This window comes from Stenella coeruleoalba (genome assembly GCF_951394435.1).
Source record: "Stenella coeruleoalba genome assembly, chromosome: 7".
NCBI lineage: Eukaryota > Metazoa > Chordata > Mammalia > Artiodactyla > Delphinidae > Stenella > Stenella coeruleoalba.
This window is the reverse complement of record NC_137153.1, coordinates 109,679,595-109,695,307: the sequence shown is the minus strand read 5'-3', so window position 1 is coordinate 109,695,307 and position 15,713 is coordinate 109,679,595. Positions and strand designations below refer to the sequence as shown.

At 49.8% G+C, this 15,713-nt stretch overlaps 1 protein-coding gene across 2 annotated transcripts in view; it reads right to left on the bottom strand.

The window, feature by feature from the left end:
* Window positions 1-1,704: 1,704 nt before the first annotated feature.
* Window positions 1,705-15,713, bottom strand: part of GSN (gelsolin) — a 56,714-nt gene continuing 42,705 nt past the window's right edge. For both annotated transcript variants that reach the window (XM_079927139.1, XM_079927138.1), the window contains 11 exons: window positions 14,802-14,934; window positions 14,230-14,318; window positions 13,845-14,060; window positions 11,872-12,005; window positions 8,532-8,622; window positions 6,475-6,645; window positions 5,710-5,884; window positions 4,515-4,639; window positions 4,184-4,261; window positions 2,678-2,738; window positions 1,705-2,115 (listed from right to left, as the gene is read on the bottom strand). In XM_079927139.1, coding sequence (XP_079783265.1) covers window positions 1,946-2,115; window positions 2,678-2,738; window positions 4,184-4,261; window positions 4,515-4,639; window positions 5,710-5,884; window positions 6,475-6,645; window positions 8,532-8,622; window positions 11,872-12,005; window positions 13,845-14,060; window positions 14,230-14,318; window positions 14,802-14,934 — 1,443 coding nt within the window. In that variant the 3' untranslated portion in view covers window positions 1,705-1,945. The remainder of the gene's footprint in view (window positions 2,116-2,677; window positions 2,739-4,183; window positions 4,262-4,514; window positions 4,640-5,709; window positions 5,885-6,474; window positions 6,646-8,531; window positions 8,623-11,871; window positions 12,006-13,844; window positions 14,061-14,229; window positions 14,319-14,801; window positions 14,935-15,713) is intronic.

The following is a 15,713-nucleotide window of genomic DNA, read 5'->3' as shown; positions in this document are numbered from 1 at the left end:
CTGACTCCCGACCACTCCATGTTTCACCTGGAAAATTCCTTCCCCGCTACTCTCGTCACTTCTGCGATGAATCAGACTCTATTGAGGTAGGGCCCCTAGGGAATTTACGGTTTTAAAAACCCCCTGGGCAATTAGGGTGATCAGCCAGCTTTGGAAACAGCAGTGTAAACACACACACACCCATCCCACCACATAAACCCTCACACTGGTTTCTGTTCTTCCGCGGTCCTATGAACGAGTTTTCCCTCTGTAAGTTGATGGGGATGGGTGGGGGAGAGGCATAGAACAAAAAAGGGGAAAACGCAGAGAGAAAAGACCAGAAGGATAGAGGGGAGGGAAGGGGATCTATCTCCCAGCAGTTCCTTGGACTGGTTTGGGATCTCCATGGAGAAAAGGTTTAGAGACGTAAGTTCATGGAGACGTCTAAGAGGAACTTCGTGACAAACGGAGCATCAGCGAAGAGTTAGGGTCTGGGGGACCAAGTGGGGCACAGAGGAAGTCCCTCTTCCACACCCCAAAGGCTGCAAATTTCGGGAGCATCCAGGAGCACCTCATGTCAGCAGAAACACTCGTGGGAACCAGAGGAAGCGAAGAAGATGCAGGCAGATGTTACAGGGTGTGGTACCTTGCCCACGTTCTCCTACAGGGAATGTAAGTGACTCAGGGGTCCAGCTGCTGGCTTTGAACTCCTACCAACAGTGTTCCAAGGCCAGGCCTCCCAATGACTGAGTGTAGTGGGGAGATAAGACACACCCCACCCCTGGGAGACCTTCAAATCCTTTGTTGGCTGATTTGACTTGGGCTCCAGAACATTTTAAATCAAACAAATATTTGTACACCAAGGTTCACAGCAGCACTATTCACAATAGCCAAAAGGTGGAAATGACCTGAGTGTCCATCGATGGATGAATGGATAAATAAAATGTGGCATATACACACAATGGAATATTATTCAGCCACAAAAAGGAATGTAATTTTTACATGTGCTGTAAAATGTATGAATTTTGAAAACATTATGCTGAGTGAAATAAGGCAGACAGAGGACAAATGCATGATTCCACTTATACGAGGTACCTAGAATAGGCAAATTCATGAAGACAGAAAGTGGAATAAAGGTTGCCAGGGGCAGAGGGGAGGGGGGAATAGGAGTTATTGTTTAATGGGCACAGAGTTTATGTTGGAGATTATGAAAAAGGTTTGGGTACAGACAGTGGGGACGGCTACATAACATTGTAAATGTATTTAGTGCCACTGAATTGTACATTTACAAACGGTCAAAGTGATAAAATACTATGTTATGTATAGTTTACTACAATAAAAAATAATAACAAAAATGGGACTCTACATTAAATTTTTTTTTTTTTTTACTTTGGCTCAAGGACTCCCCAAAAGCTTTGCTGAAGCTTGCTGGACTGCACGGCCATCTAAGATGCATCCGCCCAACCCCTCTTCCTCCCTCCTTCACTTGAGGTCAGACTTGCATCTCAGTCTGATGGCTCTCCAGCCTCCTGGTTCCCCCCCAATTTCCTTCCACGTAAGCATTTTACCCCTAGTAGAATCTATACCCGTTTCACCTCACTGCTTCTCAGCGGACCATGATTCACACACGAGGTGAATGAAACTCACTCACTGGTTCACAGACACAAGCCATGCCTCCCCCTTCCTTCTCAGAACAATGACTAAGACAAATGAGCCACAGCAGGGTAACACACTTCAAAAAGCTTTTTATTGAATTCAATTATTTCCAAAAGCACAAATACTTGAGACAATTTTGCAAGCACCCTGAATTTTTGCAGGGCTGTTTTTGGCTACTGTAAAAAAGCAAACAAACAAACAAAACAACCACCACACACACACACACCAGAGTGGCCCTGCTCGCTGTAAGGTCTCCTTGCAGGATGGACAGTTCTGAAAGGCACTGACCAGTAACAGGGTGGGGCCTTCCTCAGGCAGCCAGCTCAGCTAGGGCCCTGTCCAAGGGATCCATAGACCAATAGCTGTCATCCCAGCCAAGGAACCAGCCCACGAAGGAGGGAGGCTCAAAGCCTTGCTTCACCATGGTGATAGGGGTCCGCCTATCACGATTAGCTGGGTCTGTCTCGATGTACCGCTTAGCTGCAGACACATAGGCAGGAGAAGAATCCTTAGGGTCTCCCTCGCCAAGGAGACATGGTTCCCTGCCTAAGATGGTTTTTGGTCCCACTGTACCCAAGGCCCAACCCCGCACTGGACACCACCATCCCTTAAAGGCAATGACACCCACATGACTCCTCCACTGCCCTGCCCAGGAACATGGGAAGGAACGGGGGTCACAGTTTAACCTCCAGCTTCGTCCCCTACTGGAAGATATCAAAGAACCAGCGTTTGGGTTTCCAGCTCCCAAATCAGATCTGCTCCGCCACCAGGGATCTGCTTTCCCACATCTAAATCCTGACAAGTTTGGTCCTTGGGCATTCTGGGAATCTGAAGCAGCTCCTAGCTGCTGCTTCCTTTTGGTGGGACCTAAGGCTTCTGCAGAAAGTGAGCTGTTCTTTCACCACCCCAGGGAGGGCTCACCGGGGGCTGACCACGGATGCGAAAGTCCCCACCTCCACCGTCACAAACGCCCAGACCCGCAGAGGAAGCTGCTTCCACCCCACCGCACGACACAGACCCACAGGCACCCTTGGGTCCTCACCAGAGGTCAAGGCTTCCGTCTTTTCCTCTTCTTGAGAATCCTTTCCAACCCAGACAAAGACCTGGAAGAGAGGCGCGAGATGAAATGGCGTGAGGAGTGCTGACTCTACGCGCTCCTGGAGGAAGCGCGGCAGGTTCCAGGTGTGGACCAGACACCCCCTCCGCTGACAGAGCCCGCGGACCGGGACTCCAAGGATTTGGAACAGAGACGGCAAACTGGTGACCTCCAACCTGCTCTGTAGGCCCACCACCCTCTAGGGGGTGGTCTGCTTTTAGACAAACTGAGTGACTAGCGGATTACATTCAATCCAGACTTCCAACTTCCCTTGCAAACGGGGAGGATCTGGCAGCTTCACCCGCACGTGGATGACGAAGCTGAGTAGCAGCTGCCCCTCTCAATGGGAAGTTCCAGTTTGCCTCAGACTCCACCATGCCTTCGTGTCTCCCCAGCTCGGCCTGCTTCACTCACTAACAGGTGCCGTCAGCCACTGAGGTTGAGACCCCTCTCTAGCAGTTCAGGAATGATCCTTTTCCGGGCATTTGCTTGTTCAGCAAATGAGCAGCCTAACATATGCTCACTGGTTTCTTCACCCAACGAACATGCATTAAGAGTCTGCTATGTGCCAGGCTCCGTGTGTCTGAGCCAACAAGGTCTAAGGCTTGGAATAAAAACAACTCACCACCACTACCACCATCTTGAATCTTATGACAAGCTTGTTACACCAAAAAACCTATCCAGCTGATTTTTATGTCTCATTTATTTTGATGTGTATCTAAAATATCTTAAAGAGCATGTCATTGATAAGATGGTATCAGACAATAAAATGCCAGACTTCCTCGCCCTCACTTATTTACAAATGTGTTCCCTACTGCAGTACATCGGCCCCTCAACACCAGGAATGGTGACTGTACTGCTCATCACAGGACTCCCAGCATCACAGCATTTTGCCTGGAAGACAGTGGTGCTTCAAAAATGTTGGCTGAGTGAGTGAATAAACAGATGAACGTACAGATTAAGTAGTAAATGGAACAAAGCTGCCAGCAGCTGAACGGCTAAACTGCAAACCTTTTGGTACTGATCCTCCAACTGGGGAGCCCAAGAAACAGCCCTGCGGGTCGAGGGGAGTCTTACACCTGCATGGCTGCTATCTCTAACCCTGACAACTCTGGGAGAAGCCAGCTTGATAGGAGGGGTTACGGACTGCCACCCCCCACGAGAATGCAAGCCCCGTGGGGACAGGGAAATGTCTACTTCTAGGTGACACCCCGGACAGTTTATGCCTGCATGTGACATGCTGCAAAGTTCAACTTTCTTTACAAACAGATTTAAAGGAAGAGTTCACGCTCCCCTAAGGCCTGGGAAGTAACGCTGGTCGTCTGATTTGCATTTATATGGTGCTTTGCAGTTGGCAAGGAGATTTTATCTACCTCTCATCTGCCCATTCTGCAGATGAGAAAATGGAGGCTCAGACAGGGAAAGTGACTTGCAGCACCGTGCTTCACCCACCTGGTCCCAGATGTCCAGAAGCATGACGTCATCGGTGGCCAGGTCTTCCTGCATGAGCTCGCCAGGGACCTCTTCGATCTGGGAAGGAATGGAAGAGGTTAATAACAGCGCACCAGCAAGCCCCCCCCCCCCCCCCCCCCCCGCCGTAGGCCTGCTCTATCTGCCCCCTTGAGTGAGATGCAGAGCTGGCTCCAACCTGCATGGGTCTATGCTGGTCTGTCAGAAGGGTACACTCCCTGCCCCTGCTGCGGCTGCAACAGCTCCGCTCCCTGGAACACACCTCCCAAGGGGCAAGCAGAGGGAGCGCCCTCCGCCCTCCGCTGGGACTCACCACAAAACGTCCGATCTTGTTGGAGCAGGCGAAGAGGCGAGGAGGGTGGGCATCCATCTTCTTGTCCTTCAGCCGTGGGGACGTGCGATAGGCGGCCTTCCCACCCAGGGCCTCCCAGAAGCTGTCTGTGAGGGGAGGCCACACCAGTTACCAACTGACCCCACCCTCCCCCCTCCAGCACTTCTCTTTAGACCCTGGGACAAGCCCTGCCCTAGCACAACCAACTGCTCTCAATCCGCAGCCTGCATCTTAAAATCCCAGGGCGCCAAAGAAGGAAGGGGCCTGAGGGATTCGACGGTGATGAAACGGAGGCCCAGAGAGGGAAGACTTGGCAGTGGACACACAGCCAGGACTACTTCTTGTTTGAGACTGACGACAGCACCGCGGGATGGGGATAATTATCCCCGCTCAACATGTGAGGCGGCTGAGGCTCAGAGAGGTTAAGCAACTCACCCAACATCACACAGCTAGTATGCTGTAAAGCCACCTTACCTGACGCCACGTATCATTTCCACTATACCTGCTCTGTCCACATGTGCTATTTAAATTTAATTGCATTTTCCCACCAGTCACATTTAAATATTCATTAGCCTAAACATGTGACTAGTGGCCACCCGACATAGAACGTGTCCATTCTCTCAGAAGGTTCCAGTGGACTGTGCTGCTCTAGACAGAACTACTCTTCCCCATTTCTGCTAAGCATCAAGCAGGAGGGATTGGGCTTAAAAGTAAGAATGGAAAAACCTGGGGTTGGCATAACAAAGGTGTTCCTGACCCATGCTCTGGAAACAAAGCAGGCTTGTGGCATTGTGACCCCTCTTCCAGCTGACTTCCCCACCTGCCCCAGCCCACACTGAGCTCTCCTTTCTCTAACTCCTGGATGCCTCCCTCTCACTGACCATAGCCCTCATTTTCATCTAACTCACTTTTTTTTTTTTTGGGGGGGCAGCGCTGTGGCATGCGGGATCTTAGTTCCCCGACCAGGAATTGAACCCGTGCCCCTGTGGTGAAAGCGCAGAGTCCTAACCACTGGACCGCCAGGGAATTCCCTAACTCACTTTTATTAACGCACATTAGGGGACAGGTGCTCAGGAGAGGGGGGAGGATATAGAAACCCCCAAGCAGACAGAAGGGAGGGAAACATAACAGCTGCATACCCAGAAGCAGCAGAGGCCCCTCTGCCCGTTGCTCCTACCTGGCTCGCTGCCTTCTGCCACTTGCACAGGTTGGGCCCGAAGCACCTGGAGCAGCTCCTGGGCCCCGGTCTTCTCTGCCTGGCTGGCTCCTGTACCCACCCACAGGTAGGCGGCTGAGGGGGTTTTCAGGACAAAGGCATCGTTGGAGTTCAGCACGCCAGCCTTGGGGATCACCTGGGAGGGCAGTCCTCGATTAATCAGGAACCAGATAAAATGTCCTCAGCCCCCTCCTCGTAGCCCAGGAGACGCTGCAGCAGGACCAGCTCTTAGGTGAGGTCACAGACTTTGGGCACTGAGGGCCTTAGTTGACTCCCATGAGTCATTAGTGCACTGTGGCTAGCCAAGGAGATTCTAGAAATCTGGGCTGCATTAACAGAAGTTGGGTGCCCAGAACAAAGAAGGTGATAATCCCATTCTCCTCTAGGCTGCTCAATAGGATTATGTTCAGATCTGCACCTTCCACCATGAAAGGGAGAGCATCCAACTGGAATGTAATGAAGAACAGTGTCCAGATTGTGAAGAATGGACTGCCTGTGAGGTAGTGAGCTGCCCGTTATGGAAGGTATGCAAGGGGCAATGGGCATTTCTTGAAACAAGGGGAAATCTAAGACATACAATCTTGCTGCCAGGGCAGGAAGGTACAAAAAGCTACTTCTTAACCCCTCAGCCAAACCCACCCAATCCCGTGCCCGGAGATCTCCCCATCAAGCCTGGGAGGTTTCAGAGAGGCCAATCCTGCCTGGGGTCCAGGGCCTGGGCATTACCTCAACAGCTCGGGTGGCTCCAGAACTGCTGGCCCGGACCTGGAAGAGGCGGGTACTGGCAGGAGCTGTCTGTCCACCCTCGCGGGAGGTGCCACCCCTGTAGACGATCATGGGTTTCCCGCCAAACAGGCTCATGAGGTGAGCAGGCTCCTTGCCTTGGACCACACGGCTCTGGGAGGGAGACAGAAGAGCAAGTCAGGAAAGGGGGTGGGAATGTCAGTCCTGTACGACACCAGGCTCACCGCCACCCCCTGCAGCCAGCACAGCCTGGGCTCACCCCTCAAATAAGGCCGTCGCACTTGGGTCTGTGCGCGGGTGGTGCATGACCCCACAGCACACAGGGGCTGGCAGGGGAACAGGAGTTCCAGGAAGGCCGGACACAGCACTATTGCCTGAGGCCCCCCGGGCACTGCTTCGGCCGCTCCCCTCCCACGAGGCCCTGCCTTGCTGAGCCTGAGTCTAGTCCAAGAACCAAGAGAGCCCACGTTTGCAAATATTCCCTTAAATGGAAGCACAGGGACTGTTCGTGCACTTTCTTCCAGGATGGTGATGTCAGCCTCAGGCATGAAAGCTGGCAGAGTGGTGAGAATAGAGCCTTCCAGATCTGGAGAGACCCCTCCTGCACAGCCAGTACACCCCACAAGCAGGCTGCAGTCAAGGGCTTAGTGGTGGGAGGGAGAGGGCAAGGAGGTCTAAGATATATCACATCTGCTTCTGCCCCGTGTGCCCATTTCATTTCGGATCCCAGTTGAGACCCTGGCTAGCTAAATCTAGAAGACAATCGCACGTGTGGGCCGGGGGTATTGGAGTCGCTTCCCAACGTGGGCCACCACTGCTGGGTCAGAGCTCAGATCCAAGCTCCGCCCTGACAGCGAGAATTCAGGCACGGGCCTCAACCTCTCAGTTTCTTCCTCTGTGAAATGGGGCCAAGAATGCTACTCCTAAGGCTGATGTTGGGATGAGCTGAGGCAGTAATCATCCCACCCGGCACCCGGCACCCCGCCTCCAGGACCCAGAGGATCCCACTGTCGTGGTCAAAGTTCAAGGCACCAACCCCAAATCTGAACCCAGAGCCCTGCTCATTCCAAGGGTAGGATAGAGAAAGGAGGATTCTGTCTCCTTCTCCCATGTCTTCCCCCACCTGCTGCCCTCCAGGGCCCAACACTGTAGCCAGAGCAACCTTTTAAACTCATGAATCCCTTCACATTACATTTACCATGTTAGCAACGTCCCCTTGTTCTCAGGGTCAAGGTCAACATCCTCACGGTGGCTTCTGAGTGGTCTGGTCCCTCTGATCATCTCCCCAGGCTCCTATCGTGGCACCCTCCCCTCGCTTTAATAACCAGTGCCCCCCTCCCACCTCAGGGCCTTTATATGTACCCTTCCCTCTACCTGGAATATGCCTGGCTAACTCCTACTCAACCATTGGGTCCCAGCTGAAAAATCCCTCCCTGGATGGGGGCCCTGTCTACTCCAATTAGCTCCTACTTGGGATGTATGCGTCCTTACACTTAACACACCTGTATAAGGGGTCTATTATGGGCCAAGCATGGCCCTAAATGCTTTACAAATGTTAACTCTTCATCCTCACAGCAATCCTGTGAGATAGGTACTGTTATTAACCCCAGTTTGAGAACACAGAGGCATAGAGAGGCTAAGTGACCTGTCTGAGGCCGCCCAGAGGTGAAGACTAGATTTAAACCCAAGCAGGCTAGCTCCATGTCCGTCCTCTGAACTAAACCCCCACACTGCCTCTCCTGCTCCTCTGGTGTCTTATCATTTTCACTCACTGCACACGTCGTTATGTGTGATTGTCCAACCTTCGCCTGCATGTCTGCTGAACATCTTTCTCCCCCCTAGACTGTAAACCACATCACAGCAGTTCAGGGCAGGGCAGGGGTGGGATCTGTGGGTTCATGGCTGCAGATGTAGTGTCAGAGCCCTGCATAAATGTTCGCTGAAAGGATGGATGGATGAATGGAATGATGGACAGTCAGATAGATGAGTGAACAGATGGACAGGGCCCAGGGTGTGGCCCTGAGGGACAATGGGCTCACCTGGACAGGGGTACCTCCCAGCTCCTCATCCAGCTGCGCAGTCAGGATGGCAGATGCGGCGACCTCATCCTGGGTGGACTGGGCACCCTGCCTGGAAGGGAAGTGATACTCAGCACTGAGGTTTGCAAAGAGCTCCGAGTCTCTCCTTCACCCTGGGCCTGAGAAACCCACAAATCCCCGGATTACAGGTAATGAAACTGAGACACAGAGAGGAAAAGGGGTTCTCTCAAAAGCAACCAGTGCCAGGAACCAGACCAACATGCCACATCCCCCAGCTCAGCATCTCACCTCTTATAGAGATCTGACCACAACCAACAGACTTCCTCATCCTAAATCTGCCCTGCAGGGATATTTACAGTGGGTGGCTTTCTGCCCCACCTCTTCCTATGACTGTCTAAATTTCTCATAACCAACATGTGTTATCTGTATAAGCAAACAATCTGACAAATCAACGTGCTGATGCAGCTATTAAGGAAAAAAAAAAAAAGGCTTCTCGTGAATTTTGTAGCGTGTGTGTATTACCGTGTCCAAAAAAATTTCTTTCAAGCTGCTTTTAAAAGTCTGAGGTTGTCATCGTTAATCATTAGAGAAATGCAAATCAAAACTACAATGAGATATCATCTCACACCGGTAAGAATGGCCATCCTCAAAAAATCTACAAACAATAAATGCTGGAGAGGGTGTGGAGAAAAGGGAACCCTCTTGCACTGTTGGTGGGAATGTAAATTGATACAGCCACTATGGAGAACAGTATGGACGTTCCTTAAAAAACTAAAACTAGAACTACCATACGACCCAGCAATCCCTCTACTGGGCAAATACCCTGAGAAAACCATAATTCAAAAAGAGTCATGTACCAAAATGTTCATTGCAGCTCTATTTACAATAGCCAGGACATGGAAGCAACCTAAGTGTCCCTCATTGGATGAATGGATAAAGAAGATGTGGCACATATATACAATGGAATCAGCCATAAAAAGAAATGAAATTGAGATATTTGTAGTGAGGTGGATGGACCTAGAGTCTGTCCATACAGAGTGAAGTAAGTCAGAAAGAGAAAAACAAATACCGTATGCTAACACATATATATGGAATCTAAGAAAAAAAAAAAAAAGGTCATGAAGAACCTAGGGGTAAGATGGGAATAAAGACACAGACCTACTAGAGAATGGACTTGAGGATACGGGGAGGGGGAAGGGTAATCTGTGACAAAGTGAGAGAGTGGCATGGACATATATACACTACCAAACGTGAAATAGATAGCTAGTGGGAAGCAGCCGCATATCCCAGGGAGATCAGCTCGGTGGTTTGTGACCACCTAGAGGGGTGGGATAGGGAGGGTGAGAGGGAGACGCAAGAGGGAAGAGATATGGGAACATATGTATATGTATAGCTGATTCACTTTGTTATAAAGCAGAAACTAACACACCATTGTAAAGCAATTATACTGCAATAAAGATGTTAAAAAAAAAATCTGAGGTTGTCAAATTGAGAGGCATTCTACAGAATAAGACTAGTGCTCTTCCAAAGTATCAAGGTTGTGAAAGAAGAGTAAAGCCTGAGGGCTTCCCTGGTGGCGCAGTGGTTAAGAATCCGCCTGCCAATGCAGGGGACACGGGTTCGAGCCCTGGTCCAGGAAGATCCCACATGCCGTGGAGTAACTAAGCCTGTGAGCCACAACTACTGAAGCCCGCATGCCACAACTACTGAAACCCATGCGCCTAGAGCCCGTGCTCCGCAACAAGAGAAGCCACTGCAATGAGAAGCCTGTGTACCGCAATGAAGAGTAGCCCCCGCTTGTCACAACTAGAGAAAGCCTGCGTGCAGCAACGAAGACCCAATGCAGCCAAAAATAAATAAATAAAATAAATAAATTTATTAAAAAATAAAAAGAGTAAAGACTGACGACCTGTCACAGATTAAAGACATGATTAAATGTCACTAAGGAGACGTGATGACTAAATGGCATGTGAGATCCTGGGTTAGATCTTAGACCAGAAAAAGGATATTAGTGGGAGAACTGGTGAGATTCAAGTAAGGTCTATAGATTAGTAAATAGTATCGCAACAATGTTAATTTCCCGGTTTTGAAACTTGAACTATGGTTAAGACATGATCATAGAGGGAGCTGTGTAATGGGTATATGGGAACTGTCTGTAGTATTTTTGCAACTTTTCAGCAAGTCATTTCAAAATAAAAAGTTTTTAAAAAAAGAAACCCAACCGTCAATCTTCAAAAAGTTTGAGACTGCATATAAGAGAAACGAAATGAAAAAAGAAAACTACTATACTGAGATACCATTTCATAACTATACTGAGATACCATTTCATAAACTATAACTTTTGCTGACAAACAGCAAAAGTTTGATAACACAGTCCACTGGTGAGGCCGTGGGGAAACAGACACTCTCATTTGTTGCGGGTGAGAATGCAAATACTACAAACTCCACCTACGGAAACTGGGTGCTATCTATCAAAATGACAAGTGCATTTACTGTTTGACCCAGCAGTCCCACTTCTGGGAACTTGCTGCAAAGATATTTCTCTACACATTCAAACTGATGTTTGTTTAAGGTTACTAATCACAGCAATGCTTCTAATAGCAAAAGTCTGGAATCAACCCAAGTACGCAACAGCAGGGAATTTGTTAAATAAACTACAGGATAGCCACGTGATGGAATATTATGCAGCTGTAAAAAGGAGTGGGGAAGTTCTCTATGTACTGACAGAGACCAAGCTCCAGGAAGTATTAAGTGAAAAAAAGCAAAGTGCAGGATAAAATACATAGTTTGCTAGCTTTTGTGAGGAAGGAAAAGAACTAGGAATATAGGGTGAGATTTTCTTATATTTGCATCAAAAATTACTGGAAGAGTATACAAGAAACTAATGAAAGTGGGCATCCATGGAGGGGTGGGGGTCATAGAGCAAGGTGGGGAGGGACAGAATGGGGACAAGCTTTCTCAATACATGCGTTTTTATTCTGTTTCGATCCTTGACTTGTGAATGTATTATCTATTTTTAAAGAATTAAAAATAATTTTTAATTAGAAAAGGTGGGAGGATGAACAGTACTTAGAGTGGGATTGTGGGAGGGATTTTCTGTTTGTTTGTTTCTCCCTAGTCCCCATGTCTCCTACAATGGACACGTAATGCTTTTATGAGAATAGTTTAAAATTTGTTTAGAGAAAAAAGACAAGAGGTGTTGCCCTGTGGACGAGAGCCTTTCCCAGTGGATGGTGGCTGCCCCGGCTCAGGTCCACACACTCGCAGGCTTCCCTCAGCCCTGTTCACATCCCTCCTTGCTGCCATGCTCGCCCCACAGCACAGGGCCCCAGACCCTCACCAGTTGTAGATGATCTGTCCCTGACGGCCGCCATGACGGTAGTTGTACAGAATGATGTAGCTGTCACCACCGTAGAACTGTCCATACGTGGCGGGGTCCACGGGCACTTTGTTGGAGCCTTCAATTCTCCAGATCTACCAGAGCAAAGCTGGGCTCAGACACAGTGCAGCACCCCCAGTCCCCAACTCAGACCAGTTGAGAAACCACACAGTGCTGGGTAGTGGTTACAAAACACGACCGCACTCGGACTCAGACTAAAGTGAAATAATCTGCCCAAATCACACAGCCACTAGGATTCAAACCCATGTTTCCTGCTCTGGATCCTTATACTGCACCCCTGCCCCACCCTGTACTTCCTGCTTGTAGAAATCAGCACAGGGACTGGTAGTCGCATGGTAGTATACTGGACCTGCATGATAGTATTTGCAAAATGGGTTCCGTGGGTGTTACACAGTATAACACAGGCTAAGGGTACAAATCAACGAATGACCTGGATCCAAATCAGGATCCACCCCCTTAGAGGTTGTGCAGCCTTGACAACTTGCTCACTGTCTATGAGCCTCAGTAGGAGACTAATAAAGGATGTTGGTCTATTCATGGAAGTCTAGCACAGTGCCTGGCACAGGGTAATGGCCCTACAGGGGGCAGCTACTCTTAATTATTAGAACTATTATTATTTTATTATTAATGTTGCCATTATCTGTATCATTATTAAGTTGTCTGAATTTTATAGATCACCTGCAGAGGCAGGGCCATCACTAAGTGACCTCAGAATGACACCTGCTGGCAGATCTCTTTGCAGAGCTCCGGTAACACTGTGTCAAAGTGGTCACAAAGCCCTGCAGCGCCACCTGGTGGTGCTGCAAGTCCCGGGAAACAATCTCCGGACTTTGAAAATTCTCGAAGGTGATGGAGTGGGCTAAGCCTCATTTTACAGGTGAGGAAAGTGAGGTTCAAAAAGGTTAAGTAACTTGCCCGAGGTCACACAGCTGAGCTGCCAGGGCTCTTTCCACACTGCCCTATCCTGATCATTTTCATTGCATCCTCCCCTCCCACTGAAGTAATGAATGGGTGATGAATGAAAAATAATAACACCAATGACAAAAACAATAATAAATAAAAATTAACACTTTTGCTATTTCTATTATGTAGGATGGAATCAGTGTTTGCCTGAAGCAGATTCTACTTCATAAACATCTCTGAATTCCACCCCCCCCCCACTTCTCCATCTTCACTGTGACCTTCCTGATCTCAAGGTCATTATCTCTTCGCTAGACTATTATAACCTCCTCATGAGGTCTCTACCGTCATTATCCTGTCTCTAAATTCATTTTCACAGTGAGTTTAGGAAGCACAGAACTGAGCCTGTCACATTTCTGCCTTTAAAAAAAAGAAAAAGAAAAAAAAACCCTCACTAGCACCTAATGGTTACAGGATCAAGTCCACACCCCTGGACATGGAACTCAAGGCCCCTCCTTGAGGATGCCATCAGCAGCAGGCTCCCAGGACAGCTCCCTGCCTGGAATACCTACTCTTCTTCTCTGGCAGCAAACTCCTACTCATACTCTGAGGCCCAACCAAAAGGTCCCCACCTCTGTGAAGACTGCCCCAACCACCCACCTTCACTTCCCTTCCTGTGTTCCCATAATCCCTGTGCACCTCCCATCTCCCACTGACCACACAGGACTGAGCAACCAGCTGTGGCTGTGGTCACCTCCCCTCCCACACCAGGTACTCTTCATGGGCAGGGTGGGGTCTCAGACACTTGGCATGGAGCCTGGAAGACAGTAGGTGCTTAGGGTATGTTGGTTGCAATAATCCAGCAAGACAAAATAATTCCATCCACCAAAAACTGTGGTCAAAATCTCTTAGAGAAACATCTTCAGAGAAGCAGGAGGCAGTGGGTGGGCCAGAGGTGCCAGGGAGGGAGCAAGGAAGGGGCCTGGACACACCCACCCCAGCCCCCCAGGTACCTGTTTCTGGCCTGTGCCATTGTCATCCATGCCGTGCTGGGCGGCCATTGCAGTGGAGGTGTGCAGGGTGGCGGCGTCGAAGGGCACGCGCTCTATGTTGGCGATGTGGCTGGAGAGATAGGTCAGGCCCAGGCCATCCGTCTGGTCTAGGTCGCGCCAGTTCTTGAAGAACTGTTTGAACAGTGGGGTCTCGCCACCCTCAGGAAGGACGGAGACCTGGAAGGGGAGGGGGGAGAGCAGGACATGCTGGCTTGGGGTCCCCCTGAGGACAGGGGCCACCCAGCAGGGGTCCTCAAGGGAGCCTCAGACACCCAGTCCACACTGAGGTGGGATACCCACCCAAAATGGACCCATTCTCACTGTCCTACCTGGCTCCAAGACTCACCTGGGTCTGCTTGGGGTAGTTCATCTTGGAGATGAAGTCGGAGGCCGTTTTGAGGGCAGCCTTCCTCTCCTCCGTGTTGGCCTGCCTGCCTGTCAGCAGAGGGAGGGTAAGGGGCCGGGGGTCAGTGCTGTGCCCCCGCATCCAATGGTCCAGGGAAAGCAGAAGGCCAACCTCCCTCCCTCCTCTTCCTAGACTGTGGACAGCCAAGGCCAGAGAACTCAGAGCTGATCACACCATGAGCTCTCGGGGGGCCAGCTGGGGGTCCTGCCTGATGATGGCAAGCACACCGACCACTGTGGCCCATTTACTGAGCTCAGAACTATACAAAAATGATGGCATTTCATCCACACAACAACCTTATGGGATAAAGATCTTGTCCTCATTTACCTATAAGGAAACCAGGGTCTTAGAGAGGTGAAGTGACTTGACCAAGGCCGCTCAGCCAGTAGGAAAGTTGCCACTCAGACCCTCAGGCCCCCCTCCTCTTCCCTAGACTCATGAGCCAAATTCCTGCAAGGCTGCTGGAGCTCCCACTCGAGGTCCTGTTCAAGCCCTTCCCCTGTCCCCAATACCTTTCCAGACAAAGATTTTCCCATCTTTGCCATGGTCCAGGATGAAGCAGTCCTCAGACTTCAAGGCCCCCTGGGCGAAGGGGTTCTCATCAGCCACGAGGGAGACCGACATGGTGCCCGCACCATTGGAGACCTGGGAGGACGAGGGAAAGGCAGCCCAGCCCATCAGTGACCTCCACCACTTCAGCCTAACCATGGGCGCCCCAAAGACCACACGTGGGGAGACCCTCGTCTCACCCCCACCCCCAAACGACACTGCAGGGTAACATGAGGACTTGTGCCCTCAAGCCCTGAGGCTCATTCAGGATTTCTTTGTCTTTTTCCACTATGTCACAACCACATCTGCGACCTACACACAGGTGTAGCATGGAAACTGCACACGGAAAGGGAAGGGGGAGGATCCAATGCAGGAATGCAGGTGGCATAGGAAAAGAACTGTATAGTTGGTGAAAAGATATTCAACCTCATCAGTTAAAAAAAAAAAGGAAATAAAGAAGAAAAAGAAAAAGATCTAAACGCAGTGTAGGATTCTGGATTGGAACCTGGAATGAAAAATTGGGGAAAACTGAATAAAGTCTGCAGTTTAGTTAGTAGTATTGAACTGATGTTTCTTAGTTTTGACAAATGTACCTGGTTATGTTAAGATGTTCAGGAGAAGCTGGGTGAAGGGTATACAGGAACCCTCTGTACTATCTTTGCAATATTTCTGTAAACCTAAAAATTATTCTAAAATAAAAGTTCATTGAATTTTTTTAAGTGTACCATACTCGTCAAAATTCAAAAGACTGACAATACCCACGGGCTTCCGTGGTGGCGCAGTGGTTGAGAGTCCGCCTGCCGATGCAGGGGACGCGGGTTCGTGCCCTGGTCCGGGAAGATCCCACATGCCGCGGAGCGGCTGGGCCCGTGAGC